An 18,020-nucleotide genomic window follows, 5' to 3' on the forward strand; every position below is an offset into this window, starting at 1 on the left:
AGAATCCCAGATCCAGGTGCTGATTTTTGGGAAGGGTCTCTGCTCCCAGCCTGCCATGCAGGGCCGTGCAGGCAGAATCCCAGATCCAGGTGCTGATTTTTGGGAAGGGTCTCTGCTCCCAGCCTGCCATGCAGGGCCGTGCAGGCAGAATCCCAGATCCCATGTTTTGGGAAGGGTCTCTGCTCCCAGCCTGCCATGCAGGGCCGTGCAGGCAGAGCTCAGGGAAGGAGCTCGGCGGATGCGGGCGCGGCTGAGGCTGGCACCGCTCCCCGTGTGACTCCGAGTCTGCCACCAGCAACAAACAGAGCCATTCTGGGGATTCTCCGGCGAAGAGAAATGTCAGAACTGACACAATGTTTGCAGTAATAAACTGTGTTGGCAAAATTGTTGTAGATGTCACCCGAATGTAAATGAACCCCGGTGACTCAGGGAAGCGATCTCCCGAAGAAAGAGACACAGAACTTATTTGCATTTAGCGCTGGATTACAAATATCACTGTTCTCTCTCTTCCTCTCAGACTGAAACTGCTGGCTCAGTGTCAGCAGTGCACAGATGCTTTTCTCCTTCTTGTTTCATAACTTGGTTAATACCAAGAGGATAAAGTGGGGATCCCTGAGCTTCTGGGGTGCCTTTTTGCACACATGCTTTGCTCAGTGAGTCCTGATTCTCAGTACTGGGAATACTTTATACAGCACAGCAGAAACGTGCAGAAGTGAATAACTGGTGCAGAAACACATGGATCAGACAATGAAAATAAAAACCAGATTCACTTTGATAAAATACAGAGATGTCAATCCACAAGCTTCTGTTGAGCTTTAAAAGTTTTCTTGCTATAAATACCACACTGGAAACAGTAGGCAGCAGGACTTTGCAAAGTTTTACAGAATCCCTATTCTGGAAATGCTCTGTGAAACATGGAAAAAGTGCATAATGAGATGGGCATAATGCAACACCTTAATTTTTGTTGCCTGCAGTAAGGAGACATCATCAGAATAAAAACAAAATACCCAAAGATAGTACAGGAATGTCATTTACATTTCTCACTTTTTAAGTAATATAAAGAAAAATATGCAAAAATCTAACAGACATAACTGTCATATTTTCACCATTAAGAATAAATAGCACAGTAATCCCCACTGCAGAAGAGATGAAAGCTTCAAAAAAGAAAAATTTTAAAAAAAACTGTTTCCATAGCAAGTCTCTCTATTCCCACTTTGTATCTTCACATAACCCATGAAATATTCATACAAAATAATTGCTCAGTGTGCTGGTAATTCACCCCTCTTCACAGGTCACAGCAAGTGCAGGAAGATTGTGCAGAAATAGGATGTGACTGAACACAAAGTGTGACAGAGATCATGTGCCACAGAAAGGGCCATTGGGCTTTGAATGAAATCCCAAGGGAATGCAGGGAAGGGCAGAGTTAAGTCACCAGCCAAAGGAACAATCCCTCAGAAGTGCCTCCAGTCAGAGCCCCACTCACACGTGGGGTTGTAGTTCATGGTGCCACCAGTGTCCTACTGTCCCTGCAGCCTGTCCCCACCACACTGCATCCTAACAGAGGCCAGCAGGGGATTTCAGGAGTGAACAAGCCAAAAGAAGTCTCCATGTGCTAAAATCCTGCACATTTAGGTTATTGTTTGGTGCTTGAGCAGCTGCCTTGTCTCATGAGCTCAGCATCCTTGTGGATCCCTGTGGGCTGGTGCTGGCTGCTCCTGGGCACTGACACCATCCCTTCCTTCTGAAACTCGATGCCAAGTTCCTGGCACATCCTCTGCTCTGCTGGGACAGAAGCAGCTCAGTTGGCTCTGCAGGTGATAAATTCCTTTAGTGCAGCCCAGCAAGGCCACCTCCTCCTGCTGTGTGGGGAGCTGTTGCACAGGGGGGCTGACACAAAATAAACCCACAGGTTTTCCTGCTGGAACCCAGCAAAGCCACATGACTGGTTGTACAGAGAGCCCCAGTGCTCTGCTCCATGTTCCTCAGCAAAGGGGCACCTGCAGCCCCTGAGCCCTGTGGGGACTCCTCTGCTCCCAGCACACTCCTCCAGGATGGTTTGTGCTGGGCCAGCAGCCCCTCCCTGACCCACAGCAAACTGGCATCCCACAAATGGAGATAAAACAAGCCTTAAAGTCACATTATGGAAACTTGAAAATCCTGCTGCCTTCTGCTAAGTCACTGTGGGAAAAAAAAACCCTTAATTTTATTGGTAGAAATTGCCAACAAGAATTAGAAGAGCTTTTCATTAAAGGCCGACATTAGGCAAACTGATTTTGTATTCATCTTGATTTGGGATCATGGCACAGAACTATTTGTGATAATATTGATCTATACATATTTGTAGGAGACAGAGATGGGTTTGATCTGCTCATATTGAATTATCGTGAGTCAGAACCCAAAGGACAGTGTTTGTAGAGTAAATAAAACCTTTAAAGTAGATTTCTCTGTTTAAAGTTGCTTTTAAAGTTTAGGGGGAAAACACTACACTACTACTAAAAACAAAAACAATTTTCCAAAATTTCAAGGAAGATTAAAACTTCACTGAAAAAAAGGCAACCATAGCAAAAAAGTATAATTCAAATCTAATTAAATAAGATGGCAAATAATGATTAAAGATATGTTCCTAACTTACAGATGCATGCATGGATGAGTAATTAATCTGCTCTCATACCATGATCCTTCTGCTCCTACACTGTCTGACCAGGACCAGCACTCCCCCAGCTCATCTGGGGACATCCTGCTCCCCTGGAATCCTTCCTCAGTGAAGTGGCAGCTGCTTTGTAATTTCATCTCTGGGAGGAGCTGAGACATGAGCAGATAGCAGCTCATGCAGCAGATAATTTGATCAGACACTGTAATGCTTCCCTCCTGCAACGACTCAGGAGCTGCTGGTGAGGAGGGCTTGTTTGAAGAGAGGAATAATAATGCAAAAAGCATTCCAGGGAACCTGGAATGTGCTTCGTGTGCTTCACCTGTGCTTCATCAGGGGCATCCACTCCGTGGGCAGGGAAAGAATAAAAAAATGAATTTGTGCTAAATTAATCAGAGGAAATGGAACCATAATTCAGTCAGTAATCAACTTGACAGATGTAAATGCATCAGTCATTGTTCATCCCTTTTTTTCTCAGTCACAGAGTTTTTAGGGGTGACACGTGCATGGTTCTCTTTGCAGAGCTTTTGGGTAATCACACACTGATAAAGGGCAGCATGGGGATGAACACAGCCCTTGTTGGGCTGTCCCCAGCCTCTCTGCAGGCAGGGTTTGTCTCCAAGGGACACAGGAGGGGAGCAGGAGCAGTGAGTTTCCTTTCTGAACCCCCGAGGCTGCCCACACCTTCCCAGGCTGCAGGCTCAGGTATTGTTGGCTCATATTGTTGAAACCAAGCACCTGTTTGTGTCCTCAGCCCTGCCTGCCTTGGCCCAGCCTGAAAATCTGGGGTTTCAGGAAACTCTGCGGCAGCTGCTACTTAGAAAAGTCTGTGATCTCATTCCCAGAAGGGCTGAACAGGATAGTATTACAAATGGCACAGTACATAGGAATCCATCAATAATTGTAACAATCCCAACAGCAGGGTATTCCTTGCCTCTTGTGCTGTCAGCACAGGGGACATCACCATGAGAGTCCCTGCTCCAGGTGCTGTTCAGAACAAACTGCAGCAGGTCAGCATCCACTGGCTGGACATTCCAAAGCTGTAGATGTAGCCCCATAAAACACAGAGATCACCTTGTTAACATTTCTAGCACATTTCTCCAGTTAATACCCATGCAGGAGCCATCCAGGAGCAGGAGGAGTTCTAACAGGATTTTGTTGTTGCAGAGTTCACACCTTCCTTGGCCAAGCACTGCAGTCTGTCCTTCATCTTCAGCAGCTAAAAGAGGCTTAAAACACACCAACCCCAACAAACAGCAAATAACCAAAAATAACCAAAAACAGACCCAGAGATGCCATCAAACCAGAAACACCTGGCTCCAAAGCACTTTCCAGCTTCAGTGGAAGGCAGGACCCTTCTTCCCCAGGGCAGGCACCCACATCTCTGTAGCACTTTAAAGACACCACCACCACCCTCTCTGGGACCCCCTAAAAGAACCTTGTGATGCACATGTCAAGAATGAGGAGTTGAAGGAACTGTTTGTTACATGCAGAGATTTGAAGCCTTTCCCAATCTTGTGGTTTTCCTCAGGCTTCAGGACAGTGGGCACTTTGGATTTTTTAAAAACCATAAATAACTAAAACAATCCGAAAAGTATCCACTTCCCACTGCCATTCTAACAGGGCATTTTGCCAGTACCATTATATTTAGGATGCACTGTGAAGTTCATGGGTTTATAACGTTGAAGGAGCAGGTGAAGAGTTACTTCTCAGAGGTAACACAGATTTAAACATTGCTTTGAGGCAACAGGTCATTCTAAATTCACACCTTCTCCACAGCAGATCACTCTGACTGTCAACTTTTTAATAATTACTGAGGCTCATCTCAGCTGTTTGGCTATTTCACTCCCCAGATACAATACCCACAGGGAGTCCCTGCTGACATGCAAGCACAAGAGCTCTGAGGAGAAAGCAGCTACCTTTTCCAGACTGATTTTATTGCAGTCTCAGCGAGCTGTCATTGCTTGTGCTTTAGGCAGTCAGGTTCAAGGCTCCCTTGAACCTCCTCTTTCAGGATTCTGGGACCCCTGAGATGTTTGGCTGAAGGGAATTCCTGCTTGGGGAGTTGCTCTTGGTGCCCTCCAGGAGCCACAGCACCTTTGCCCTGAGCCCTGGGACTGCCCTGCTGGGTGGGATTTCCCTGAGCCTTTCCCTGTGGGGTTACCCTGCAGTGTCCAGCACAGAGAATATTTCCCACGTGCTGTGCATGGCTTTGATAGTGCTCTGGTAACCCTGGAGCACCATTTCACCCCTTTTATTCCTTTCAGTGCTCCATCACTTCTGTGAACAAGCCTTTTTCAGAACAGCACTCACTTTTCTGCAGCTCACACACCTGTGTTTCTCCAGCATCCTATAAAAGAGGAGCTATTTTCATGCTGTCGTTTTCTTCACAAAAAACTCTTTGTCTACTAATGCAAAGAATAGAAAATTTCAGCTTGTTTTTAAACTAAATGTCTCTTAATCTGGTTGTTCATGCACCAGAAACTGAAGAGGTTCATCTATTCCCACCAGAACTGAAGAGCAGTTGTGTCCAGCAGCTCTGAGTCCCCCTAGGAGCTGGAGAATACAATTTACAAACCTGAGTTTATCAATCTCCCGATGCAAACACTTTACATTGCCCTCATCCTGAAGGACATTCTGATTCTCCTGTAATGCAAGACTGCCTTCAGGTAGGGAAGAGGAATGTTTAGGTGATTTGGATGGAACTCCTTAACTGGCCACACCATGTGGGTGCTCTCAGCCTCATTAAGCACCTAACAAGGAAACCCTGATGTGCAGCAATGAGTTAAAATGAATAATTAGGGCAGGTGAGCAGAAACTAAAGGGGTTCCTTTCTCTTTTTTTTCTCATTTTTTCTTCTCTTTTTTTTTTCAAATTTGGTAATCCACACTGTAAAAGCCCTTGCTGTTAGCAGGAATGTGGATTAAAATACCTTTGTGAACATGTGTGAGCAGGACAACAGGGACAGAAATTGTTTCCTTTCCTATTATAAAGTTGTTTCTTTCTCCGTGTTTACCCTTGCACTTGAAAGGGGATAGAAGATCAGCCTAGATACGAATTTCTCTACCAAGAATCCCCTAGTTTTGTTCAAAAATTCTCTATTTTTTTTCCAGTGGGTAAATGGGAACAATTTAACAGCCACATTTCCACTGTGAATATTAAGAGAAAGCAGCAATAGTTAGTGACCTTTAACACAGACTGAACTTCAGGAAGGTGGGAGCTGGATGATATCCCTGGATACTTCCAGGCAGTATCCCTACAAGAGCTTTTATTTAAATAGTTTTATTAGAAGCACCCCTGCTGGGCACAGTTATTTTCTGGGACTGACCCATTTTCTGGTGCCCTTTGTTCAAAAGGCCACAGAACCCAGTCAGTGTTCCAGGTTAAAGCATTGTCCAGGGTGCTCTGAGGGCATCACAGGGGTTCTCATCTATGTGCAGCACCATTCATCACAAAGGGATTTATGAATCCTTTGGATCCAAAATTTAATCAACTTCCCCTCAATGTAATTATTTAAATTGAGAATAATCTCCAGAACAGTGTGCTCACAGGAAAAGTCTAAGTTCTTGCTCCAGCCTGGCTCTGCATCCCTCAGTGATGACTCTCTCTCAATCTGACTGGGTGGCAATGCAGAACAATGCACACTGCAATTCCTGCTCCTTTAGACATATTCTCTCGTTTAAATCATCTTTGAGAACAATAAACAGTTTGCCTTTAAGAGCAGTTTGGAACACCTACAGCCTGGACTGTCAGCAATGGTGCAGCAAGCCCTGCTGAGTCTCAGGGATCTGAAAATCTCAGTTTTCTCTGCTTGCCTTCTCTCTGGGGACAGCTCAGAGCCCTTCTGACCCCCAGCACACCCAGAGCTGCTGGAGCTGATGCAGATGTTTGTGGTAACTCCCTGCTGAAACAGGCCTTGAAGTGGGAACTGTATTTTCTATTTTAAATATTCACATAGAGACACTGCAGTTTGTATTGAAAGTGAATAAATGTCCTTTCCCAAAGGCTGCACTTGGCTTAGGGGGAGTTTTTGGTTGGTTTTAAAGTCTTTCCCCTGCCACCTGAAATGAAATAAAAGACATCATTGCATTAATTAGAGGAAGGAGCTGTGTGGAGCCTGTAAGAGGAGCTCTGTGTGCAAGGCAGGAGAATGTCCTGCTGCCCCAGGAGACACCCCAGCTCTCCTGCCAGCTTTGCCAGCTTTGCCAGCCCCTCAGGGTGAGTGTCTGCCCTGCCAGCCTGGCCCAGCCCTGCTGGGCACACACAGGGCACAGGAGGGTGGGGATCAAACACTGCAGAGATCAGGGAATGCTCCTGGGCCATGGGGCCAGTCCTGCACCCCCAGTGACCCCTCCTTGGGTGTTCTACAGTAGCAACAGGGATTACCCCCAGGCTTTTGAACAGTGATGCTTGGGTGTCCCATTTCCACAGATCTTTCAGTGTCCAGTGTATTTCAGTGTCCAGTGTATTTCAGTGTCCGGTGTATTTCAGTGCCTCCTTTAGCAGCAAAGAACCCAGGTGATTGGGATTGTCTCCAGAATCAGTATCTGACTTGCCACTCTTGACATCCCTGCATCTGTCTAAGCAGACATCCTAGTCCTGTTCAGATGAAATCTGAAGGAATTCAATCGTTTCTTAATGGTATGAGAAAAGCCCTTGATTTATGCAGGCAGATACTGCTGGAGCTTTCACAGGTACAAATGATGATGTAAATCACACTAGAGGCTTTGTGTACTCTGCAACACCATCACCATAACTCATGTGGGAGTGCAGAACACCACTGCAAACCATTTTAATTATTTTTTAAAATTCATGTCACCTTGAAAGAAAGGCCGAGATAGATCACATGTGATACCACCTCCTGAAGGAAGATCCTGGGATCCCAGTGTTTGTTAACAGCTTTCTATCTCAGCACCCCATTCCTTACACAACCCCCTGGATCAGTATTTCAGTCATCATTATTTTCTAAGCAGTAAAAATCAGTCATTCCTCCATGTGCTTTTTCAGTAGATTACTCCTACTGAAGACTGGCAATGGAGCTGGAAAAAGAAACAGGATTAATTTTGATGAGAAAAGCCCTAAATAAGAAGCAGCACAAGGACACAAGCACTGTAGGAGGAGTGCTGGGGTAGGGGTGTGTACCAAAGGTGGATCTGGTTCCTGAAGCTGAGCTCAGCCTCAACACAGTTGCAGATGGATCTTCATTATAGAGCTTTGACCCCTGTGAGCAGGGTAAGGATTGCTGAAGATGACTGATAGAGAGTGAAACAATTCATTGAAACACCAGGACAACACAAAACTCCATCATTTAAACAGTCATGAATGTGAGCCAGGTTAGTAGTGATCAGAAGTGGATAACTGATTTGGAGATTCATAAATGCATTTAGTGCACAAGTCAGGTGCTCACAGGTTGTGACTGTTTGAGCTGGCAGGAATTTCATCATTCCTTCCCATTTTCTCTGTGGAGGTTGAGAGAAAAGTTTTTAAGGAAAGGAACCTCTCTGTGGGAGGGTTTGGATTTTTAGTTTGGGGTTGGATTTTTGTTGCCCCAATATAGATTACACTTCCTACCTGGGTTCCATGCCCCATGAGCTGCCACCTGCCCTGTTTAGGTTACATTAAATACAGTTCAGACAGAGCTCAGCCTCCCAAAGACAAGACATGAGACATGCAGGTCACAGTTCAAGCAGACTGATAAGGTAAAATATAAAATAATTTGCCCATTATATTTTTTCAAGCATTAAGAAATATTACTATATTGCAACATTTTCCCAAAGATTTATATGAGAAAGTTGTGTGCCAAAAAACCCAGAGTTTCCCACAATAAAAAACCCAAAAATTATAGGGTTTGTCCTATTCAAGTCACTACCAAGCCATGTTGGATCTGAGCTTATGAAGGTAATTTTACTTTAATGGATAAAAGAGAATTCTCATCATACCTGTTTCCAAGCCCTAATACAAGTTTCTGAGAAAAGTAATAGCTTTGGGTCCTGCTTATAAAACTGTATTAGTTCCAAGTTGTTTGAATATGAGAAAATAAGGGGAAAATATTCCTTGTCCATCAGAAAGTGGGCTGTTATACTTGCAGAGTGATTTGTTTCCCTGCAGTGGTATTTATCATGTTGATAAAAGAGACCATGGATCTGAAAATGAGAAGATTTTTCCTGTTAATTTGAAACAGCACCTATACAAGCTGCTGTGACATCAACATAATACCCTAAAGCCACAGCAGCTGAAGAGATTTATTTCCTGAGCCCTTCTGCAGCCACATTCTCTTTGCTTCTGACATTCTCAATTTGCAGGCTGCTGGTGATCCAATCTTCCTCATTCTGGCTCTATAATAAGGATGTCAATGCAAGGAGGGAGAAATTCATTATCTGATAGGCATAAGAGAGGATGAAAAGCAGAGTTTGCTGTCTAGGGGGAGAGGCCACCCTGTCTGCCTTGGAGGGGCTCCTCAAGGTCATGGGCAGCTTTTGTACCTGAAGGATGTCCCACATTCACTTCAGATAAAACTGAGCCACCCCTAGCAAAGTCTTAGGTCTGAATGTGATTTTCATTCTTTACTATTAATCAGTGAAAAGTTTTAATTCTGATTAGAAGCTATATATGCAGTTTAAAAGTTCCAAGAGTCTTTGAACTGCAGAGAAACTGAGTGTGAATGCACAGGTGCTGCCTGGTTAATGGCATTGTGTGGGCTTGGATTGTGCTGAGGATCTCCCACAGCACCAATGAACTGGCAGGATTAGTTAACCATTTGTATAGGAAGATTTACCTCAAATTTAGAAATAATAATGAATATCATCTGCTTTGGAAACTGTTAAATGTCATTGGTGCAGCAACTGACAGGAAAAAATTATTTATTCCTTGACTTTGTCAAATAACTATGAAATGTCAATTCCAGCAGATAAGAAGATAAGAGGTAAAAGTTTGAAGCACTCCCTATAGAGTTGATGTTGAACATCCATTGTAGCTTAAGAGGCAGTTTAATTCTCTGTGTGGAAAGCAGAAAAGCCTGAAGAACAGAACTGTGCTTGAGAGAACCAAACATGCTCCTGGGCCTCCTGAACTGCCAATTCCTTTTCCCATGCTATTGGTCTGGCTGGTGTAAAACTGCTTTATAGAGTGGGCATTTCCCAGACTGTTCTGGTAATCCATTCATTTCTCAACTTTTCTACAAGAGAATAGGAGAAATACAAAAGGACAAATAGCCTGCCCTGTTCTGAGCACCCTCATTGCTTCCTTTGAGTCTCATGAGCAGAGGATACCCTGGTGTGAACTTCACCTGAGTGAAGTTTCAGCCTTCCTCAGGATCCAATGGAATAGCTCTGAGTCCAACGGAGACATTTCTTTTTAGTTAATTTAAGGTTCAGCTCTAGTGGGGCCTTGGATTCAATGCCTGAGTAACATCCCTCTCCCCCGGGATGCTCCTGTGATCCAAACCCTTCCCCAGTTTTTTGTTGGTTTTTTTTTTTTTTTGTTTGTTTGTTTGTTTGTTTTTTTGGGTTTTTTTTTGGGTTTTTTTGTGCCATAGAAACAAGCAGTGCAATTTCTGCTGATTTCCAGAGATTTATTTCCCAGGGCAGCAGCAAGGGCAGGGTCCAGCTGGTCACTCTTGGCCAGACTAAACCATCTCCCAACAGGAACTGTTCATAAAGGCAGAACCAACCAAATCTCAGATCATTGTACTGATTTAGTGCCTCTGGGTGCTCTCAGCTCCTTCCTGACATCTGTCACTCACCTCCCCTGGATAAAGAGACCGCATAATCCAAGGGACTGAGAGAGGAAGGATATCAGAAATGTGCTTTAGGTTGATTCAGAGTTTGAGATGCTTTGCTGCAATCGTTTGGAGACCAAAGGATTACAGAGGGTGCTGTGCACCCTCCTAAACTGACCTTCCCACTGCTCCTTCCCAGCCCTGTGTCAGGGCAGTGCATTTAAGGGTGCTGGGAGGTGCTGGATCACCATCCCAAACAGTTTTACTGACCCAGGGGGACAAGGAATACTCCTGTCCTGTCCTTGTGCTTCAGCTGCAGTTCAGCAAGGCAGCACCAAGCCCACCCTGCCCTCAGGAATAATCCCAGGCTGGCAGGGATGAGGAGGTGGATGATTCCAGAACAACACATCAGCACTCCTTCAGGAGCTGGTCATGCACTTCTCAGCCTGGGAAACAAAACCACTCCATGTCTCATCCTCTCCACCAGTCATAACATGAATTATCAACTTTATTAAGATGATACATTGGAAACCAGAGGAAGAGATTTGGTTGTCTTAGCAGGATCCAGCTCTGAAATCATCCCAAAGCCCATCAGTTGCAGCCTCACCAGAGCTGATGTGCCTTCAGGACAAAAGGAAACAGAACAAGACCCCACCACCAACACCAAACTCAACTCTGTGGAGAGAAGGCACTCGTGTGTGGAGGTGCTCCCCTTCTCTCCTCTGAGGCACAAGCACTGAGGAAGGGAGAAGCCACTCCTAACAAAGGGCTGCACGTTGGGTGACATGTCTGCACACCAGGACATTTCACCCGCCAGGATCTGACCCAGCTGAAACCTCCCCATCGCTTGAGGCCGAGCTAGAGAGGGGTCACTGTCCCTTCAAAGACAGGAGTGAGAAAGAACAACATGCCCCCAAAATGCCAAGCTGTTCTACACCTCCTTCAGGTACTTCCCAATTGGTTTGTTGAGATGCAGGAGCACTGAGTAAAGTATTGTGATAAATAAGGGATTTTTCAAAATGCTGATTTACTGTCTGACAGTGCATGGGCAGTCCAGGCAGTTCTGCCCTGGTGCTCCCTCTGAAGTCAGTGTTCTGCCAGCCACTTGTGTACAGCACAGCACAGCACAGAGCTCCCACTGTGCATAAAAGCCATGGTGTGTACATCCAACATAATTCATATTTAGAGGATTGGATATAAAATATTCATATTTATGTATGTATTATTTATAATTTGCGGTTTCATGGGAAAAGATACAATTTACCGCAAAACAAAAGTGTTAGCACTCTGTTAGTGGTATTATATTTATGGGCTTCATATACATTTGCAGCTACTCCTATTCTGAATGAAAACCATAGCATTTTTATATGGAGAAATGCACAGTTTATCAAAAGAAGATGGTTTTGGATAAGAGGAGAAAATTTACAATATGTTTTTTTGCCAAAAGTAATATAAACATCTCTTTTTACCCCCTCAAAATTCAAACCAAAAGAATTTATATCCACACAGCATCTCATTCTGCTGTTGTTTGTCACAGTAGTAAGTCAGTAGTAAAGTCTGGAGGATCACACTCACAGTGTCAAACTAAAAAAAGGTGCCACAGGAGAAGTTTATCAAGCACATTTTGTGTTAGAAGCTGGCCTAAGGGGACTCATTCCTTCCTTCTAATATAAGCAATGTTGCACTATAACTTGTCTATGTGAGTGACTGGGTTCAGTTAGATTAAAAGCATAAACAAACCAGAAAGTTTCACACTGGTGAGAAACAACAGATAGAACTGGACTTGGGACAGCCAAGGAAGCCCCAAAATGTGGTGGATGAATGGGGTGTATTGAACCACACCACACCACCTCAGCACCAGTGCAGGTGATTATTGTCTGTATGAAGTCACTCAAAGCTGTTAAACTTCTGTGAAGCAAAACAGGTGCAAACATCAGTGCTCACACTGGGTGGCACCACAGGAACCTCCCAAGCGTCAGTGTGGATATTCCAGCTGGCTTCCACACCTGGAAAAAGTAAAAGATAAATATCCTTAGCCAGGCCCTTCCTGTTTAGAGGATCTTTCCAAATTTGTCCCAAGTTCTTAAAGATCTGAGAGCACTCACTGCAGCCTCCTTCCTCCCCACTTGACAGCAGTTTATCACCAATTCCACTTCAGGGCTATTTGACATTAAATTGATGACCACAAGCCTGACAATGTGTGGGGCAACCTCACACCCCAGGCTCATGTTCTCATCATGCTGACAACGAAGTTGATTCTCCTGTTACCTTTGCAAGTCAGCCAAAATTACCAATAAATTTCCTGCCACTACTTCCAGTTCAGGAGTTGATCCCTGCAGCCAGGATTTAAACTGCCACTGCTGTGATATTTGCATCTCTCAAAGGCAGAATTTGCAAAAATCTGAAGATACAAGGCCTTGGAAAGCCAGCGAGGGTGTGTTGGACACATTACCAACAGAGATAGCTTTAAAAATGTACGAATGAGAAACACAATTCAAATTTTGTAAAGTTTTGGGAATCTGAGTTCTAGCACAAGGGCCTTACTCCCCAAACATATCCCATACCCAAAACTTCTTTGCACTGAATATTAAGTAGGACACTTGTCCATAACCTTTGATTTAATACTACAGCATGAGTTTAATTCTCAGAAAATGAATTCTTGGTTTTTGGCACGAGATACTTGGTAAAAGCTCAGCACATTTCTTGGCTGTCTGTCCTAAATGCCTATGAAGATCCTCAGCCAACAGTCAAGTGCTTCCAGAAAATTAACAATACTCCTCTACATGCTAATTCCCCTGGTGTTTCTAGTTGGTTCTCTCAGTCTCAAGCATCAGCCAATGATAACAGACCCTGGCTTGGAGCCAATCTTCTTTCTAAACTTATTGTGACTGCAAATCAAGAGGTGTCCCCCAAAGGAAAAGAGCAAACCCTGCGGAGAACTCTGATAACATCTATCCCTGTAAGCAGCACTGCACTTCCTAAAGCACATACTCACTCCACACAATAGTCAGAAGAGAAAATTGTGTTATCCCTGATTTCATCGGGAAATAAATTCTGTATTTGTTCAACTGGCACATAGCCAGATAAAAAATACATATCCAGGCCAGATTGGACAGCCAAGCTTGGTATATAGCATCAGGAAAATTTTGGCTTACTGATGCTGAGCAGCTAATGGGAGACTTGGGGTTTTGGGGGTTTTGGGGCGGGGGGGGGTGAGAGGAGGATTCTATATGCTAAAATCCTGAATAATTTTTCCCATAACTTCTTCTCTTTACCATTAACAATTCAATCCCCCATAAATACATTTCTGGGCAATTAATTCCCATGCTATCAGTTGTTTCTCTAAGGGAATATTATTGTTTAACCTTTGATACTGCCTTTGTGGCTTGTCTCAAAAGGATGTTTGACTTGGCAATAAATTACTGTAGTTATACTTCCTTAAGAAGATTTACTACTAAACACAAATAATGCATTTAAAGATTTTTATTTTTAACCAGAGTAAAGGAGTTGCAACCAAACAATGCCACTCTGGATGAGTCTCTTCCTGCACTACAAATCAGTTTCTTGGGATGCTGAGTCCCCTCACAAACCAAAGCATGCCATGTGCCACAAAAGGAGGCTCCTGTGCTTCATTCTTGCCCAAAACTTTCTCTGGAAATCCCCAAAGCCTTCTTACACCCCCGACAGGCAATTCCTCTGTTCCTCTTGTGTCACCCTTGAGTCAGGAACGGGAGTGAGGTGACACATAGACTCCAGGTCTCTTCAGCAGGCAGAATCTGAGTTTATTACAAACCCATTCTTTTATACACCATTCTGATACAGGTGGACCTGATTGGTCATTTCATCAACACCCCATTACACAACTGGCTAATTAAGAAGGCACCCTTTGGGAAACATCTTACCAATGAAAACAAACATCTTACCAAAGAAAACAACTGTTCAAAGCACCAGCTGCAAGATTGCTTTAATTCTTTCTCTCAGCCTTCTTAAAACGCCCCAGAACAATTCCTGGGAAAGTTTATCTGGCTTTCCCTCTCTGACCAGCCTGTCACATCCACACCTCTTGCAGTTCACTTTCTGGAATTTCTACTTTGCTCCTTGTGCACTTCAGTTCTTCAGCATCACTCAGTACAAGGAGTCTTGGCAGGAAGGAGCCATCAGAGCTGTGGATCACAGAGCCCTGGCTCCAGCAGGATATTCCCAAAAAATATTCCCAAAAACTGCTCCCGGCAGCCCCAGTGATAGAGAAGAACCGGGATTTCCCCAGGAGAAGGGCGGTGCAGTGGCTCTGTGACCCCTGTGACAAGTGACACATTCCCCGTCTCTCTCTCTGTTCCCAGCCATCGCCTCGAACCAGAGCAGCGCTTCCAGCGCCTTCCCGAGCGCCGGGGAGCACGGCGGTGACAGCAGCCTGCTGGTGTCCCCGCTGCTGGTGGCAGGCGTGGTGATCGGGCTGGTGCTGCTGCTGTCCTGTGCCACCATCGTGGTGGGCAGCCTGCGAAGGGACAGCCGTGCCCGCCGGGCCCGCCCGGGCACTGCGGCTGCAGATGGTAAGGGGGCACCGGGAACGGGCAGGGCTGGGAATGGATGTGGAATAACGGGATCAGCGGTAAGGGGGCACCGGGAACGGGCAGGGCTGGGAATGGATGTGGAATAACGGGATCAGCGGTGAGGGGGCACCGGGAACGGGCAGGGCCGGGAATGGATGTGGAATAACGGGATCAGCGGTGAGGGGGCACCGGGAACAGGCAGGGCTGGGAATGGATGTGGAATAACGGGATCGGTCACAGTAAGGGGGCTCCGGGAACGGGCAGGGCCGGGAATGGATGTGGAATAACGGGATCAGCGGTAAGGGGGCACCGGGAACAGGCAGGGCTGGGAATGGATGTGGAATAACGGGATCAGCGGTGAGGGGGCACCGGGAAGGCCTGACCGGGAAAGGGCAGGGCTGGGAATGACATCCAGTAACGGGATCGGTCAGAGCAGCTTGTCAGGGTAACGCAGCTCTGTGCCGGGTTCCCACTCGGGTCATGGTTAACAGAACCAGCCAGTGCTGCCAGCGCCTCCCGAACAGCTCATTTCCCTCAGGATGGGATAAGATTTATTCTCTTTGTATTTTCACGTCCCCCATAGCCTTGGTGCAGCACGTGCTGGAATTTCTATTTTTTGGAAAGGCAGAGTTGTTCTCATTCAGCCAAGTGCACCAGCCTACAACAATCACTGGGTAAATGCAGTTTGTCTGAGTGCAAAAGTGAATATCTGCCTGGAAACAGAACAACAGGGCACCCAAATGTCATTAAACTGTCACCATCATCAAGTGTCATTGATGGCATTGGTGTCACCACACCCATCATCGTTAGAGACTCAAAAAGAAGCCAGTTCCTACCTGCTAACCAAGATAAAACCCATAAAACAAAACCAACACATCACCAAAAAACCTTAAAGATAATTTGGGAATATCAAGGAGTTAATTTTTGAGTAGTGTTTTCAGCCCTTTTGGGCTTTGCTGGCAAGAAGCCACTTTGTCAAGGAAATGAGAGAAGATTGTTCCTATTTGAGGGGAAAAAAACAGTTTTAGAAGTTACTGTGTAATTCTCTAGACAGTAAAAATTCCAATGATAAATGGTGGAGCACCAACCACATCCCCTGTGAGCACATCCTCCACCTGCAGGTTGTTATGGGTGCAGTTCTGTGCAGATCATTGAGGGGTTCTTTATTTACATAGAAAAGCCAATAATAGTGAAACACATAAAAATGCATTGGCTTAAATGTTGTTTTCACTGAGGTAAATAAAGTATCCATTGAAGTCAATTGAACTTCATTTAGTAATTTGGACCAGGAATTTTTATGTCTAAACTAAACAAATCTCCTAGGATCAGTTTGTCCCCTTGCAGCAAGGAATAATTTCTTCTTGTCTTTTCCAGAAATATTTATCCAGATAAGTGAATAATGTCTATATTTTGAGAATCAAATTTAGAGTAAAAAAAAGTTTGAAATGCAAAATCCTATGGCAACCTACAGAGGGAAAATAAAAACAAAATCCAGAAAACTAATGGCTGCTATTACAGTAATATCAATTGTCCTAATTTTCAGCAGCTACATCGAGGATTAAATAGTTAAACCCAAACTGGAGTTACTGTTTGGCCCAATATTTTGGCATGATAAATACTGACCAATAAGCTTTAATCACTGTGTTTAAATCTACTACTCTGATAGCTTCAACTCCTTGAAAAAGCCTAGAGCCAGGCAAAAAACAGAAAGGAAAATTCCCAAAATCCTTGTTAGATATAACAATGCTAGAGTTGGGAGATATTCAAAAGAATAATCCCAAACTAAATTGTGCCACACTACATAACATGGAGACACACACACACACTAATTGCCCTCTAACACAGAAAATAGCACTAAACTCTTAATATTTGTGGAGCTGGGAAGCTCTTGCATGGAAGCATTAAGAAATCCCTGGAGCAGGCAGCAGGGTGATTTTTCTGCGCTATTTTCCAGCTTTCCCCATTTTTGTCAGTGTTTATTGAGAGCAGCATTTTCTCAGCACTCAAACCCCTGCCCCTCCTGTTACACCCTCCCAGGATGTGCAAACTTCCCATGGATGCAGCTGTTGGAATTCCAGTCACCCCACAAACAGCTGAAGCTGCGCATGGTGGAACCCACACTCCTTTTCAGCCTTTGAGGCCCAAGAAAAGCTTTGGAACTTCCAGCTGCAGCACTAAAAGCATAGTGCTGTGTGCCAGAGTAAGCTCACCTACAGATGGGCTTCATTTACTCCTAAAGAAATAAAAATATCCCATGAAAACTGATTGTTCCAAAACACCCACAGCTCCTGTGCCTCAGGAAGGGTTTGTTTTCTGATTTCAGCGTTGTACATGAGTGACAGAGCACCCAGCAGGGAGGGGAAGAGCAGCCAATGTAAATTCTTGTTTTGCAGCCCCCGATGGTTTCTCCCACGGCGGCTCCTCGGCAGAGCTGAGATCCACCTGCAGCGAGGAGCTCCCCCCAGGCTGTGATTTTGACTCCTACCTGGACATCCTTTCTCAGGTGAACATCGTGTATCCTGATCCACCTCCATGGTAAGCACTTGCCTGACATTCTCAGGGTTACAGCCCTGCACTGGCAAAGCTCACTGCAAAAATTCAGCTCACACAAATTCTGAATACAGACAGAACTTGTTTAGCTTGGGTGTAAGTTCAAGTTCTCCTTAGCAGAAGACATATTCACTAAATAGAGATGGACAGGAATTCTCATTCAGTGATATTCACATTAAAATTTACCATAGTGATGATATACTAATGAAACACATAAGTAGAATCACTTAAAATCATCTTTCTTTGGAAGAAATGCATTTACAAGCCAAAGTTTCAAAGTTAAAAATACATACTTTTCCCAAGAACTTCCATGTTACATTTATTACTGACCTTGAGAATGTTCAGGTCAGAGGAAACAGAAAAACAAAATTCCAGAAATTATACAGCAGCTGCTGAGTTGTGTGCCCACATTCACAGGTCCGGGCTCTCTCGTGAGCCACAGGAGCTGCACTTTGGGCCGTGGGCATCTCCTTTATGTGCCTCAGGCCCCTTGAGGTCCAGAAATGAAGGAATTCAGGCACTCCTCCAATGAACCAACAGAAATCACTTTAAG

General features: G+C 44.7%; 1 protein-coding gene across 1 annotated transcript in view; it reads left to right on the forward strand.

Moving 5' to 3' along the window:
• Window positions 1-18,020, forward strand: part of BEAN1 (brain expressed associated with NEDD4 1) — a 51,727-nt gene that overhangs the window by 23,625 nt on the left and 10,082 nt on the right. The window contains exons 3-4 of the mRNA XM_058813782.1: window positions 14,708-14,917; window positions 17,311-17,452. Coding sequence (XP_058669765.1) covers window positions 14,708-14,917; window positions 17,311-17,452 — 352 coding nt within the window. The remainder of the gene's footprint in view (window positions 1-14,707; window positions 14,918-17,310; window positions 17,453-18,020) is intronic.

Source organism: Ammospiza caudacuta, chromosome 13 (genome assembly GCF_027887145.1).
Source record: "Ammospiza caudacuta isolate bAmmCau1 chromosome 13, bAmmCau1.pri, whole genome shotgun sequence".
NCBI lineage: Eukaryota > Metazoa > Chordata > Aves > Passeriformes > Passerellidae > Ammospiza > Ammospiza caudacuta.